The sequence below is a fragment of the Erinaceus europaeus genome, chromosome 13 (assembly GCF_950295315.1).
Source record: "Erinaceus europaeus chromosome 13, mEriEur2.1, whole genome shotgun sequence".
In the NCBI taxonomy this organism is placed as follows: Eukaryota; Metazoa; Chordata; class Mammalia; order Eulipotyphla; family Erinaceidae; genus Erinaceus; species Erinaceus europaeus.
Genome location: NC_080174.1, coordinates 11,882,325 through 11,897,541, shown reverse-complemented (window position 1 = coordinate 11,897,541; position 15,217 = coordinate 11,882,325). Strand labels below are relative to the sequence as shown.

General features: G+C 40.8%; 2 protein-coding genes across 2 annotated transcripts in view; one reads left to right on the top strand and one right to left on the bottom strand.

The window, feature by feature from the left end:
- Positions 1-15,217, bottom strand: part of RMND1 (required for meiotic nuclear division 1 homolog) — a 630,052-nt gene that overhangs the window by 149,197 nt on the left and 465,638 nt on the right. The gene's annotated exons all lie outside the window — the stretch shown is intronic.
- The window catches only part of CCDC170 (coiled-coil domain containing 170), a 90,065-nt gene that overhangs the window by 74,286 nt on the left and 562 nt on the right, over positions 1-15,217 (top strand). Inside the window, exons 11-15 of the mRNA XM_060205122.1 lie at positions 2,209-2,382; positions 4,599-4,841; positions 13,663-13,899; positions 13,996-14,051; positions 14,176-14,322. Coding sequence (XP_060061105.1) covers positions 2,209-2,382; positions 4,599-4,841; positions 13,663-13,899; positions 13,996-14,051; positions 14,176-14,322 — 857 coding nt within the window. The remainder of the gene's footprint in view (positions 1-2,208; positions 2,383-4,598; positions 4,842-13,662; positions 13,900-13,995; positions 14,052-14,175; positions 14,323-15,217) is intronic.

Below are 15,217 nucleotides of genomic sequence, written 5' to 3'. Positions count from 1 at the left end.
ATATGTTTTATACTTTTTAAAATGTTATTTAAACAGTTTTTAAATTTTTAAAAAATATTAATTTATATTTATTTTTCCACTTTTGTTGCCCTTGTTGTTTTCTATTATTGTGGTTATTGTTGTTGTTGATGTCATCATTGTTAGATAGGACAGAGAGAAATGGAGAGAGGAGGGGAAGACAGACGGGGAGAGAAAGACAGACACCTGCAGACCTGCTTCACCGCCTGTGAAGCGACTCCCCTGCAGGTGGGGAGCCGGGGGCTCGAACCGGGATCCTCATGCTATCCTTGCACTTTGCGCCATATGCACTTAACCTGTTGTGCTACCGCCAACTCCCATGTTTTATAATTTTTAAAAATTTATTTTGGATAGAGACAGAGAGAAATTGAGAGAGTTAAAGAGGAAGAGAGCGAGAGCGAGCGAGCGAGCGAGCGAAAGAGAGAGAGAGAGAGATCTGCAGCACCAATTCACTGCTCATGAAAGTTCCCCCGAGGGTGGGGATGGGAGCTTAAACCCTGGTCCTCTTGCACGCTGTAGTGTGTGCACCACCAGCCCTTTATCTTCTTTTTAAAATAAGCACATATGTTTCAGTTCTTTAGATCTCACATGTGAGTGAAACCACTGAGTCACTGTCTTTCATTTCTTTACTTACAGTACCATTTTTGGGTTGCAGAGTAGTATTTCATGGAGTACATACCCATAAATTCTCTGTCCAGTCATATGTCAGTGGGCACTTAGGTTGCTTTTACTCTTTGGCTCTTGTGAATAATGTCACTATAAACACAGGGGTGCATATGTCCCATTGAATTAGTGTCTTTATATTCTTTGGACAAAAGTCCAAGAGTGGTGTTGCTGAATCATCAGGTATTTTTATTTGATTGAGGACTCTCCATACAGGTTTCTAAAGGACCTGCACCAGTTTGTAATCCCACCAGCAGTGCATCAGAATTTCTTTCTCTCCATATCATCAACACCTATTATTACCTGTTTTGTCGATGTAGGCCATTCTCTCAGGTGTGAGGTTGAATCTCAGTGTAGCTTTAGTTGGAATTTCACTAATGATGAGTGACATGGAGCATTTCCTCATATGTCTGTGGAAAACTGCCTTCTAGAAATTTCTTAAAGCTTTTTAACTTACTAAAAACAAAACTTGCTGTCCAAATTCATGTGTTTAGAGAGGCTTACTTTTGGAAGGATCTGTCGAAGCCAAGAAGAGTAGAATGGCATCAGCTAAGCCAATATTTTCTGCCATTACAACCAAGGGCTCTCATAGGTCTGAAAAACTGTTCATGGTACATAAATGGGTGGGTTCTAGGGGTTGGGTTACAATGGAAGGATCTTGGTGGCAACAACATGTCAACCAGGTCAAATAAAGAGAGATAGGTTGTGGTCAAATTTGTCATCTGTCAAGGTTTAAGAAGAGTGGATGAAACTAGGTTGAGCATCAAGGTCATTGACCAGGAGGGAATGTTATGAGAATTTGGATAAGGGTCAGGGCATGGAGCTCAAAAGGTAGTTTGTAAATGCACCACTAAACTGTGGAATCAGGCTCCGAACTGAGGTTTCTTGAGGTTTTTCTAAAATTTTTTTTAGGGGGAGGGTGGGGGGCACAGGAAAGGACTTATTTTTTAAAATTTTTTATTTATAAAAAGAAAACATTGACAAAACCATAGGATAAGAGGGGTACAACTTCACACAATTCCCACCACCAGAACTCCGTATCACAGCCCCTCCCCTGATAGCTTTCCTATTCTTCAGCCCTCTGGGAGTATAGACCCAAGATCATTATGGGATGTAGAAAGTTGAAGGTCTGGCTTCTGTAATTGCTTCCCCACTGAACATGGGCATTGACAGGGCGATCTATACTCCCAGCCTGTCTCTCTCTTTCCCTACTGGGGCAGGGCTCTGGAGAAGCGGAGCTCCAAGGCACATTGGTGGGGTTGTTTGTCCAGGGAATTCTGGTCGAATCCTGCTAGCATCTGGAACCTGGTGGCTGAAAAGAGAATTAACATATAAAGCCAAACAAATTGTTGAACAATCATGGATCTAAAGGCTGGAATAGTGCAGATGAAGTGTTGGGGGGGGGTGTCCTCCGTTTTGTAGATAGTAGGCATATTTCAGTTATATTTCAAAGGGCCTGTAGCTATACTATTAACTTGATTTCTGTGTTCTGTTTTCTTTCTTTTCTTTTTTCATTCTTGGGTTTAGTACCTTAAATTTCTGGATCAGCTCTCAGAGAAAATGAAATTGGACCAGATGGCAGCTGAACTTGGCTTCGACATGCGTCTGGATATGGTTTTAGCTCGAACAGAGCAGCTGGTCCGCCTTGAGAGCAACGTAGTCATTGAAAACAAGACCATCACCCACAACTTACAGAGAAAGGTAGGGGACACAGGAACTTGCTAGACACTTGCTGAGACACTTAAAAAATTGAAAAGTAACTCACCTTAGGCAGATTTATTGATGTAGCTAATACACAGCTTTTAGAATATACCTTAGACTTTGAGTTTCTCGTTCAAATCTAAAAAGAAGGCAAATGTATTACCTAAGTTTCTGTTGGTAATGGCAGTACTGGGGAACAGTGGCTGAAAAAAGTAGAAAAAAGTTTTTTTTTTTTTTTTTTCCCAGAGCATTGCTCAGCTCTGGCTTATGGTGGCGCAGGAAATTGAATTTGGGATTTCAGAGCCTTAGACACAAGTCTCTCTGCATAACCATTATGCTATCTACCCCTGTCCTAGAAACATTTTGTTTTACTTCCTACATACATTTCCAGAGGCATGTAGCTTAGGGTAAAGTGGTAGTTCTGCTCTTTGAGTTTTTAAAATATGAGCTCATTCTAATACAATTGTCTTCCATCCTTAAAGGTGTTCTTACTGACTGTCAATCAAAATGGTGCCTAGACCCACTGTAGGTATTACATGCAGAAAACTAGGAAAGGAAGGAATCAAGAGAAGGCATGCCAAAGAGAATGTAGAAGCTGTTTTGAAAGAAAGCTCCCAGACTTATCTGTGTAAACATGTGCTCAAATCACCCAGAATGCACTCTGGTGCCTAACCATAGCTACAAAGGAGTTTTGAGCTTGAACCTGAAGTAGTATTCACTCTACATTTGATTAATTTAAAAGACTTTCTATTATTATGGGAGAAGAGGAGAACTGGTGTGTGTGTGTGTGTGTGTGTGTGTGTGTGTGTGTGTGTGTGTGTGTGTGTGTGTAAGATGCCTTTTAAAATTCTTTGGCGCTAGAAATTCAAGAGCTGATTTTCCACTGATTCTAAAGACTTAGAAATAGTTCAACAAGGTAAGTGAATGGCTGAATGAAAACGATAAAATGTAATGATTAGTTCTGTCATCATTGGCAGTGGAGAAAGAAAGAGGAAAACACAGATGTGGGCTTATCATGGGTATTGGGAGAAAAATTCTGTAGTAGAACTTGAGTGAGCAAACTTTGAGATGAGTCTCATCTGGGTTTCAGTTTGATTCTACCAGGCTGTCTGACCTTGGACCAGCTATGTACATCCACTTTTCTGTTGCCTTATGTCTCAGATGGGGACGGTATCTACCTTGTGAGGTTGTTAACATTTATAAATCTCTATCTGTTTACTTTTATGGAGGGTCCTGGGTTTAGTTTGATCCTAGGCAACAACAGCAACATGACAACAGCAGCAGCAACAACAACAACAACAACACACACACCCCACTTCTCATGTTTGGTGCCAATCAACCCAATTCTAAGGAGTTAGCGTAAACCAGCACAGAGGCGGTGAAATAACTCACTGGAGCAGTGTTCTACTCTGCCCTGTGCTTGATCCAGGCAGGTTAGGACTGGCTCCCCAGTGCAGTGAAGGAAGCTTCGGTGCTGTGGTTTCTTTCCCTCTCTGACTCTGACTCTATCTAAAAAAGCTAGCCTTGAGTAGTGAAACCCTGGAGATGTCCAGAAAAAAACAAACAAACAATCAATCTAGGTTTTTTGATCCTAATTTGCAGTCTATCTCTTATCAGAAGAAAGAAAATTACCAGAGTAGTTATCATTTTTTTATTATTTTAATTTAGTTTTTTTTAAATTGCCAGCAGGGTTATCACTGGGGCTTGGTAAGCCTGTGTGATGAATCCTCTGTGTTTGGGAACCTTTTTTTTTTTTTATAATTTTAGTTTTATTTGAGTAGACAGTGAGAAATTAAGGAGAGAGATAGAGTCAGAGAGAAACACACACACAGTACCTGCAGTACTGTTCCACTGCCTAGGTAACTTTCATCCTGGAGTTTGTCTGCCTCATTATTTTTGCTTTATTTTTTTGTAGTTTCTGAAGAGATTTTGCAGTTTGATTGTGATGGTACATGTGCTGCCCAGAGAAAATCAGAGGTTGAAGTTCTGTTTCTTCTATCTTAGACTTTGCGCACCATTACTTCTTAGGAAAAATATGGAGAGAAAAAAAGCTATCAGGACAAGGAAACCTATATCCTGTTTTCTGGTTGACAATTTAGTCCTCTTGATGTGTTCAGAGAGAGCAACATAGCCTGCGCAGTTCATTTATATTGATTGGTGAGTCCATTCTTAGTTAAAATAATAATAATAATAATACCCCTGTTTGTGTCAAATAGCTAAAGCTTCAGAGAGAAAGACTGGAGAGCAAAGAGCTGCACATGAATCTTCTGCGGCAGAAAATTGCCCAGCTGGAGCAGGAGAAGCAAATGCGGACCCACTTGGCTGTGGAGAGGGATGAGGCCAACCTCTCCACAAGGAAGTTACAGAAGAAGGTGGAGAGGCTGCAGAAAGAGTTGAGTGAGTGCCGAGACTCCAACACAGAGCTCAAAGCCAAACTGGCTGACACAAATGAGCTTAAGGCAAGTGCTCAACTTTCATTATTATTATTATCATCATTATTATTTTATTAGTGATTTACAAAATCACAAGATAAAGGGGGTATATTTATTTTAAAAAATCTTATTAGTGATTTAATATTGATTTGCAAAATTACCAGGTAACAGGGGTACAACTCCTCATTGTTTCCACCATCAGAGTTCTGTATTGCCATTCTCTCCTAAGGTTGCACAGATGGGTCAACTATTATTTCTAGACCTATCTATTTTTGTATGTATTTGCCTATTCTTTCACCCATGGTCCCATCTTCTCCCCTCTGCCAAATCACACTTATACTTATTACTACTTCCTAATTTCCCTCTTTTTTCCATTCTGTCTCTGGGTCCTGATGGAGTAGGAGTTCAGAGTCCTCTGGTCATTTTCCCTTTATCATTTCTCTCCTACTGGGAGTATGGACCAAAATTTCTGGGGTGAAGTAGGTGGGAGTTCTGGTTTCTGTAATTGCTTCTCCGTTGGACATGGGTATTGGCAAGCTGATCCAGACCCCCAGCCTATTTCTCTTTCCCTAGTGCTAGAGCTCTGGGGAGATAAGGTTCCAGGACACTATGGTGAGGTCTTCTACCCAGGGAGTTCAGGACGGAATCATAACATCTGCAGCTTGGTGGCTGAAAGGCAGTAAGATACAAAACAGGACAAAATAAACAGGAACCAAACATTAGGAATAGAGCAGATGAGAATAGGGACCTTAGGTTGGAAAGAAGCTAGGAAGTCTATTTCAGGTATGTTCCTGGGGTGCATATCTTTAGTAATTTTTGCATGAGCTTGATAGTTAACATGGAGGTGGACTAACAATACTGTATGGGAAGATGGTGTCAGAGTTCAGAATAGAACTAGAAAGCCAGATTAGAACAGAAAGTAGCTCCAAAATTTAAAGAAAATATATAAATTGATCATATAAATACAAATCATATAAGTATATAAATAAATATATAAATTGTTTACCGCATTGATCTGACCTGGGGGCTCACATCCATTGACATTTATCACAGGAGTCTGCATAACTTCCAAATCCCTGTCAGATTGAGTTCAGAGTCCCTGGTCACAACTGGGAATCTTAAGGCTGCACTCATTTCAGGACCAGTCTTCCTCAAGTGGCAGACTATGATGACCCAGCCTTCCTTCAGAGACTGGGACAGTCCTTAACCACTGCTAGTTTATAGTGAGGACAAGATTCTGGAGAGGCCCACTAAACAGCTTATGATGACACTCCTTATGGCAGTGACAAGCGATGATAAAGAGAGAGATCTGTTAGAGGTCTCAGACCATAGATAGTATCCATGTAATCCAACGATTCCCTGAATAGTACCTCAGGTGTTGGATTACATGATATTGGCCAAAAATCCCATAATTAAGTGAAACAGTCTCTTTTTCTTTTTCTAGTTTTTGTAGTCCCTTCTTTGTATGACAAGCTTAGACTTTCTCCCAATTGTTAAAGCCTTGAATGTCATTTGTTGTATCCAAGCCAAGATAAGGTTTACAGAATCTGACCTTGAGTTAGGGAGGAGGAAATAGACCTATTAGTGTAGTTTAAGTTTTTAGTGTAGTCTAAGCTAACCTTGAGTCTTTTTTGCATTTACTTGTAAGATGATTCTAAAAAAGGTTGTCATAGTGACAACAATTGTCCTTTACTTGATATATATGTTCAGTTTATCTCTTGGCCAGTTGTAGACAGTGCTTCTTCTAAAGTGATTGGCAAGGGGTGGCAATAATGTTGATGTCCTGTCAGAAGATATTAAAAGATGAAAGAGTAAATCTTTCTTTTGTATAGTTAGTTGACTGGCTTGAGTGAAGTAAAGTAGGGGATAGGAGAGGAAGATGTCTAGGTCTAAGTAATAAATATTTGATTAGAGAATTTATGGTGCTTTCTTTAGGCCATTCTACTGAATTTATGAGCTTATTAGATCTAAGTCTAATTACAGAAGACTATTAAGCATTTTTCCTTTGGGGCATATAATTGCCCCTAACTTATGTAGACATGAACACATTTATGTTGGTATGCTTCTAAAAACCCCTTCTGTTTCATTAGTTTAATACCCCCTGCTTAACACTGTATTCTATTTACATAACTACTGTATTCTATTTACATAATCACTGCTGTGGTCTATTTACATAAATCACTTTTACATTTACATAAAGCACCACCCTCCCTCCAGGGCATTGGTGGTTCAGTGGTAGAATTCTTGCCTGCTCCGCCCCCTCTCCTTGTCACACCCTGATTTTCACCACTTTTCTCTCCACCCTCTGTATGTCACATCTTGTTTACACCCTACTTGGAAAGTATGTAAGGACAACATTGTTCGTTTTAGTTAGTTGGTAGTTGTATTAGTTTAGTCTAGCTTGGTATAGATTGCGCTGCGTCCTGCATGAATAAAGAGATACTGCCTACAGCTCAACCATGAGTCCCTGGTCGTCTGTTACCCACCCGTGAAGCCAGCCCGGCGAAAACAACACATTTACACAGTACCGGTTCCAGACTGTATCTAGGATCTGTAACTTTTTAAAGAAAATGTGCCATATGAAATGGTGCCGGGCTAGTGTGGGAGCCTCTTCCCTGGGTGCGTGCTCTCTGGGTTGGAGGGAACTCGACCAGACTCAGCCTGGGCTGCTACTTACTCAACAACGCAGGAGATAGAGGACTCAGGAACTCGTGGCAGCGTGGTACTGCAAAAAGGATCTATTGATCAGAGAGCCAATGCTTTTATAGGATAAAACTGGAAGTGGCAAGTAGGAAACGGAAATGGCTAGGAAAGGGGGTGGAGAAAGGCAAAAGCACACTGGGAAGGTAAAAGCTTCCTTAGCAACTGTTGTGAGGGTTTTAATTTCTAGTATCAATATTGCTACCAAAATACCTCATACAGAAGTTTAAGGGTGTAGATAGCATAGTGGTTATGCAAAGAGACTCTCATGCCTGAGGCTCCAAAGTCCCATGTTCATCCCCCCACATTAACATAAGCCAGAGCTGAGTAGTCCTCTGGTAAAATAATAATAATAAAGTTTAAGTAATTATCTGGGTATTCAGTGTCACATAAGATTAACTCTCACAGTCCCATTTTATGGCTAAATAATATTTAATTGTTGTGGCCCAAGAGACAGCACAGTGGATAAAGGATTGGACTCTCAAGCATAAGGCCCCAAGTTCAAGTCTCAGTATCGCCTATGCCAGAGTGATTACTCTGGTTCTCTTGCCATCTCTCAATCAGTCATCAATGAATCAATCTTTAAAAAATATCTAGACAGTAAATATCTTCATGAATTCTGGACAAGGAAACAGTAGATATATCCAGATGACTGTTAAAGTTTAATTAAACAGGCAACTATAAATTTTGTAGAAATTTCTTTTTTAGGGGGTCAGGTGGTAGTGCGATGGGTTAAGGAAACATGGCACAAAGTGCAAGGACCAGTGTAAGGATCTGGTTTGAGCCCTTGACTCCACTGCACAGGCAGTGAAGCAGGTCTGCAGGTGTCTAGCTTTCTCTCTTCCTCTCTGTCTTCTTTTCCTCTTTCAATTTTTCTCTGTTTTATCCAAAAGCAACAACAATAATAACAACAAGGACAACAAAAATGGGAAAAAATGACCTCCAGGAGCAGTGGATTCATAGTGCAGGCACCAAGCTTCAGCAATAACCTTGGACTCAAAAAAAAAGAAAGAAAGAAAGAAAGAAAGAAGGAAAGAAAAAAGAAAAATTCCTTTTTGAAAGAACATTAACTTTTTTCCCCAAAAGATTTATTTTTAGTTTGTGAGAGATAATGGGAATAAGAGATAGAGATAGGTAGCTAGGTAGACAGAGAGAAGAGCATTACCCAACTTTGGCATATGGCAGTGCTGGGGATTGAACCAAGGGGTGCTAAGACCTTAGGCATACAAGTCCTGTGTCATAATGCTGAGATAACTCTCTGGTTTAAGAAAATTAGTCTTTCATATGTTTCCAACCCTGCCTTAACTCAAATTATTGCTGTAATACTGATTATATGCATACAAACAATGTTATCTAGAAATGTCTTAATTTTACCATTCTAAGATGATAAATTCTAGATTTTCCCATATATATATATATATATATATATATATATATATATATATATATATATATTTTATTTTTAATTTGCCATCATGTTCCAGGACCTGAACCCTCTTGTCTACCCTAGAGTCTTTTACTTTGGTGCAATACACCAATGGGAGATGGTTTCTTTTGCTATCCAGAAACTTTTCAATTTGATGTAATCCCACTGGTTTATTTTTGTTTTCCTTGTAAATAGACTTGAGTCCCTGAAGATGCCTTTAAACTAGATCAAAAAGAGTTCTGTCAATGTTTTCCTCTAAATATTTGATGGTTTCTGGTTTACCATCCAAATCCTTATCCATTTGGAGTTTGCTTTTGTGCGTGGTGAAATGAAGTGGTTCAGTTTCATTCTTCTGCCATGCTTCAACCCAATTTTTCCAGTTATTTATTTATGTTTACCAGAACACTGCTCAGCTCTGGTTTATGGTCAGTTGAACCTGGGACTTTGGAGTCTCAGGCATGAAGGTCTTTTTGCATAACCATTATGTTATCTCCCCCACTCCAAAGTAGTTGTTCTTAGACTTTCCAGGCGCATGTCCATGGCAGCTACTCGTTTGCCAAGAGCTTTCCTTTCTTCTGAATGGAACCAGTTTAAAAGTTTTGAATTACCTGAGTAAGTCTGTCACTGAATCCCCCTCTGTGTCTGGGAAGGAGTACTACATCTCTAGGAGTTGTTTGTGTTGTAGTAAGAAAAAAACCACTTTAGGTTTTTTGGTCCAGGCTTCCTTAATTTTGTGAGGACATTTTAGGGGAGGAAAAGAAAACAAATTTTTTTTTCTTGTCCCGTCATGGTTCTTGGCTGAGACTCCCCTGGTAATAAAGGACAGATTCAAGGAAGAAAAACACATTAATTTTGTGCATATAGGAGCCTCAGAGCTAGGAGGGTCAAGGGCAAGTCAGGTAATTGAAGTGCATTTGTCATCATGAGCTAAGAAATGAGATAGGAGCCTGGGGGCTTTAACAGGGAGGAGTGTAATTTACAGGAGGAGCAAGAGAACAGATGTTTGCCCTGCCATCCCAAGAGGTCATTCACATAAAAGTCAGCTCTGGGTCAGGTCCCCATCTCAATTGTTTCAGACAGTTAAGGAAGAGGTAAAAGTTTTATTTCCCCCTCTTAAATCTGCTGTGTCTTGATTGCCTTGAATACAAGACAAGTGCCTTCAATGCTCATTAAAATGGCACATTTTTAGAAGAGCTAGCTGCTTCTCTCTTTCTCCATCTCTCTCCCTCTCTCTCTCTCCCTCTCTCTCTCTCTCTGTCTCTCTCTGTGTCCTACCGGGTCTCCTCTGTTCTCTCCACTCTCTCCCATCTTTGCTGCACTCAGAGTTTTAGTTTTGCTGTAATACACAGGGGAGGAGGGGAGGTGTCCCCTGAACGCTCACCCTTTATCACCTTAAATGGCATAAAAATGTTTTTTTTTTGCCTCCAGGGTTATTGCTGGGGTTCAGTGCCTGCCCTACAAACCCACTGCTCCTGGAGGCCATTTTCCCCCATTTTTGTTGCCCTTGTTGCTCTTGTTGTTGTTATTGTTGTCATTGTTGCTGGATAGAACAGAGAGAAATTGAGAGAGGAGGGGAAGACAGAGAGGGGGAGAGAAAGCTAGACACCTGCAGACCTGCTTGACTGCTTGTGAATTGACGACCCCCCTCCCCCCCCCCGCAGGTGGGGGAGCCAGGGGTTGGAACCAGGATCCTTATGCTCGTCCTTGTGCTTCGCGCCCTGTGCACTTAACCCGATGCGCTACTGCCCGAAGCCCCAAAATGTTTTCTTCCCCCATCTGGATATCTGTTGCCCAAAGAGCCATCTATCAGTATCATTCCAATCTTATCAGTAACATTCCAATCTTAGAAAATACCTTCCCCTATTCCTCTTGCCTTCAGGCAGTGCAACTGCCTTCTCAGCTGAGATGAGCACAGCTTCTCTCCCTGCACCTTCATTCTGCTGTTTTATATAGTAGGGAGGGGTGTGTGCTCAAGCCTGACACTACGGGAAGATTTTACCTCCCAGTACCATCTGTGTAAGTCACAACCAGGTCAAAACCCTTCAGCAGTAAATAAGTCAACAGTTCCACCGCTAGGTGACAGTTGTTTGCTTTGCTATTATTACTCATCAGAAAGAGAAATATAAAGAGGGATTTTATCCACCAGAAGAGGATATATATTAATTTTTTCTCAAATGATTTCAACTTTTTTTGGATTAATAGTGGTTTATAAGATTATAAGATTACAGAGGATAGTTCTGTATTTCCATATTGCTCCTACCACCATAGTTCTGTGTCCCCACCCTCCAAATAATAGCCACCAGAGTTAGGAATTATGACAGGCCTTTTTATTACTATTATTATTATTATTATTTCTTTTCTGCCACCAGGGTTATCGGTGGGGCTCAGTGCCAGCACTACAAATCCACTGCTCTAGAGCTCATTTTTCTTCTTTTTAATACTATATTTGATAAGATAGAGAGAATTTGAGAGCGTAGGGGAAGTAGAGAGTGAGACAGAAAGAGAGCCACCTGCAGACCAACTTCACCAGTCCTGAAGCTTCACCCCTGAAGGAATGGGCAGGGGGGAGAGAGAGCAGGAACTGAAACCTGGGTCCTTGCACATGGCGATGTGTGTGCTCAACCTGTGGCTACTGCCTGGCCTCTGAGAAGCAATGTTTTTAAGCTACTTTTCCCATTTCTCCTTCTTCTTATTTCCATATGACACCAATATTGCTCATAATTTCTAAGGTGTCTGTCTTTCTCTCCCCCTTTTTTTGTCTCCCCTCCTCTCTCGATTTCTCTCTGTACTAATCCAACAACAGCGACATCAATAACAACAATAATAATAACCACAATAACGATAAAACAACAAGGGCAACAAAAGGTAAAAAATAGCCTCCAGGAGCAGTGGATTCATGGTGCAGGCACTGAGCCCCACAATAACCCTGGAGGCAAAAAAAAAAAAAAAAAAAGCTTTTCATCAAACTCAAGAGTACAAATTACCCTCACACTCCTTTTTTTGAGAAGAAAATCTTCTCTGAACTGGTAACAAGCTCAAATTGTAATTCTGCTGTTTTTTTACTTGGTTCATTTCAAGTTTATTTCAATGTAACAAAAGACTCCTTTGCAAATGGACTTTCAAGTAAAAAATTTGCCAAGGTAAAATTTACATACCCTGAAACTTACCCCTTTAAAACCTATTGTTCAGTGGTTCTTAGTATATTTGCAGGGCTGTATAAACATCACTGCTAGCTAATTTCAGCACAATTAAATAAGGCCTCCTCCTAAGAAACCTCGTTCCCATTAAAAGCTACTCTCTGATTTTCTTCTCTAGTCACTCCCGGATCCATAACTTCTTTCCCTTAAAAGGATGATTTATTTTTATTATGAAAAACTTTTAGTTTAAGTTTTTTATGAGTGATTTAATAATGACTAGCAAGATTTCAAGATAACAGGGGTACAATTCTAGACAGTTCCCAGCACCAGAGTTCTGTGTCCCATCCCCTCCATTGTAAGCTTTCTTATTCTTCATCCCTCTGGGACTATGGACCAAAATTCTTTTTGGAGTGTAGAAGGTGGAAGGTCTGGCTTCTGTAGCTGCATCTCCACTGGACATGAATGTTGGCAGGTTGACCCATACCCCCAGCCTGTGCCTATCTTTCCTTAGTGGGGTAAGGCTTTGGAAAGATGAAGTTCTGGGACAGTGAGGTCCTCTGGCCAGGAAAATCTGGATAGTGTCATGGTAGCATCTGCAACGATGGAAGACATTCCTTCTGAAAAACTGCTGAATTTTGACTTCATGATGAAGACTTGAGGATGTCAGTGGGGAGTTTTGGTGGATCTTCATTGTGTTAATCCATAGGAAGACTAGATGCTTTGCTCTTCCTAATGTTTCTGTCCTAAGGATGATGGTGGTGAAAAGCACAGTTGCTTTTGTCTGAGTGTGCAAATCTGTGTGTAAGTAACAACTAACTATTTGAAGATCTAATTTTACATTCATACCAGCTACTTTTTATCTCACTGATTTTCCAGGTAAAGGCACTCTGATATGTTGTCTGTAAATTATCACTGTTTTGGTTGGGGATATGGATTGACCTGCCAGCACCCATGTCCAGAGGAGAAGCAATTATAGAAGCCAGACCTTCCATCTTCTGCACCCCAGAAAGAATTTTGATCTATACTCCCAGTGGAAGAGAAATGATAGGGGGAAGATGACTGGAGGGTTCTGAACCCCAACTACATCAGGGCCTGGAGAGAGAGAAGACAAAGAAGGGAGGGACATTTGGATGTAGTAATAGGTGTAGGTGTGACTTGGAAAGGAAGAGAAGATGGGATCCTGGAAAAAAATGGGCAAATATATACAAATATAGACAGACATTGTAGAAATAATAGTTAACTCATATCTGCAACCTTAGGAGATCTGGAGGGATTGGAGATTCAGAACTCTGGTGGTGGGAATGGTGCCGAGTTGTACCCATGTTACCTTGTAGTTTTGTAAATCAATATTAAATCATTAATAAAATTGGAAGTTAGCAAAAAAAAAAAAAAAAAAAACAACTACCAGTGTTTTAAGACATATTCCTCTTGTGCTTGGCCAAGTCTATAGACTGGATAGTGAATTCCATCCTATATTCACAAGAAAAGTTAAATGGGTTCCATCATTGAATGACTTCTGATTTGTCTTGCCCATGCAGTTTTCCTTGGTAAGTACAAAAATGATGGCTATTTCTTGACTTCTTAGATTAAAACTCTGGAACAGACCCAAACCATTGAAGGCCTAAATAAATCCAGAGACAAGCTGGAGAAGATGAAGGAGAAAGCTGAGAAGCAGCTGATGTCAGTCAAATCAGAGCTGGACACCACAGAGCGTGAGGCTAGGGAAAAGAAGAAGAGAGCTGACAGCATGCTCCAGGTGGTCACTAGTGAAGCGAATACCCTGAGGAAGGCTCTGGAAGAAGCCGAAAAGAGAGAAAAGCAGGTGGGTGGGACTCTGCTGATGAAACTTGACTCGGGAATGAGGGAGATTCAGATGCTCATTTCTTCCCAATTTACAAAGCTTTCCCTGTTGTTTCAGCCGCAGCTGCCTGCCCTCTATCTAGCATGGGCCATGTTGGCATTCAAAGAACCTTGGTGAGAGTAAAGCGAATCACTTTTTTTTTTTTCCCCCATTTTCCATGGTGGGTGTCAAAACTTGGGGCAAGCCATGTCCTGGCTCTGGAAAGGATTTTGTGGTGTTCTTTGACTGCCTCTAAAGTTTACAACATCCCAGATCTGCTAGCACACCCCAGGGCTTTAACCTCTGGAAGGAAACCTTATCTCCAGCAGAGATTAAGTTGCAGGGAAGCGGTTCCCTGAATGGCAAACAGTGGCACTCAGAGTTGCTAGCCAAGCAAACCCAGATGTAAGCCATAAAACAGATCTCATTTGTTCGCTGGGTGCAAAGGGAGAGCTTTTATCTTGTGAGTACATCAGGCCCAGGTCAGGCCTAGAGACACATGTACCGGACATCTTGACCCTCTCTGTTGTTGGCTACCCTCTCCCTCTTCTTTGCAAGCTTAGAGGGGGCATAGAGTGGATTCTGTTCCAGGGACAATTTCTCTCTCCTTGCTGGTCTCTGCTTTGGCTCATGTGTCAGGCTGAGTTGAGGAAGATCAAACTCTAAAAGTAGATGTTCTCAGAGAGAAGCCACTGGGGAATAGGAAGTTTTGGCCGTATTCAGAATGGCAGACATGTTTGCAGGAAACTGTCTTTATCGGGGAGATGAGGTCGGAGAGGGTATTATGGTTCCAAGATTGGCTTCAGCGCAGGCAGGCAGGCAGGCAGGAAGTGAGTACTCAGTGGGTATGCTTGACTGGAAGATCTCTTCTGCATGTAATGTCTCTCTTCATGGTGAATCATAGCTTTTTTTTTTTCCTCACTTTTAAACATATGAACACTTTATTTGCAAATCATGAAAGACACTAGTAAATATAATTTCTAAAGAGTTTATCTGAACAGTCTCTCTCTTTTTTAATTTTATTCTTCTTTATTTATCTTTTAATTTTTAATTTATAAAAAAGAAACACTGACAAAAGCCACAGGATAAGAGAGGTACAACTCTACACAATTCCTACCACCAGAACTCCGTATCACATCCCCTCCCCTGATAGCTTTCCTATTCTTTAACCCTCTGGGAGTATAGACTCAGGATCATTATGGAGTGCAGAAGGTTGAAGGTCTGGCTTCTGTAATTGTTTCTCCGCTGAACATGGGTGTTGACAGGTCGATCCATACTCCCAGCCTGTCTCTTTCTTTCC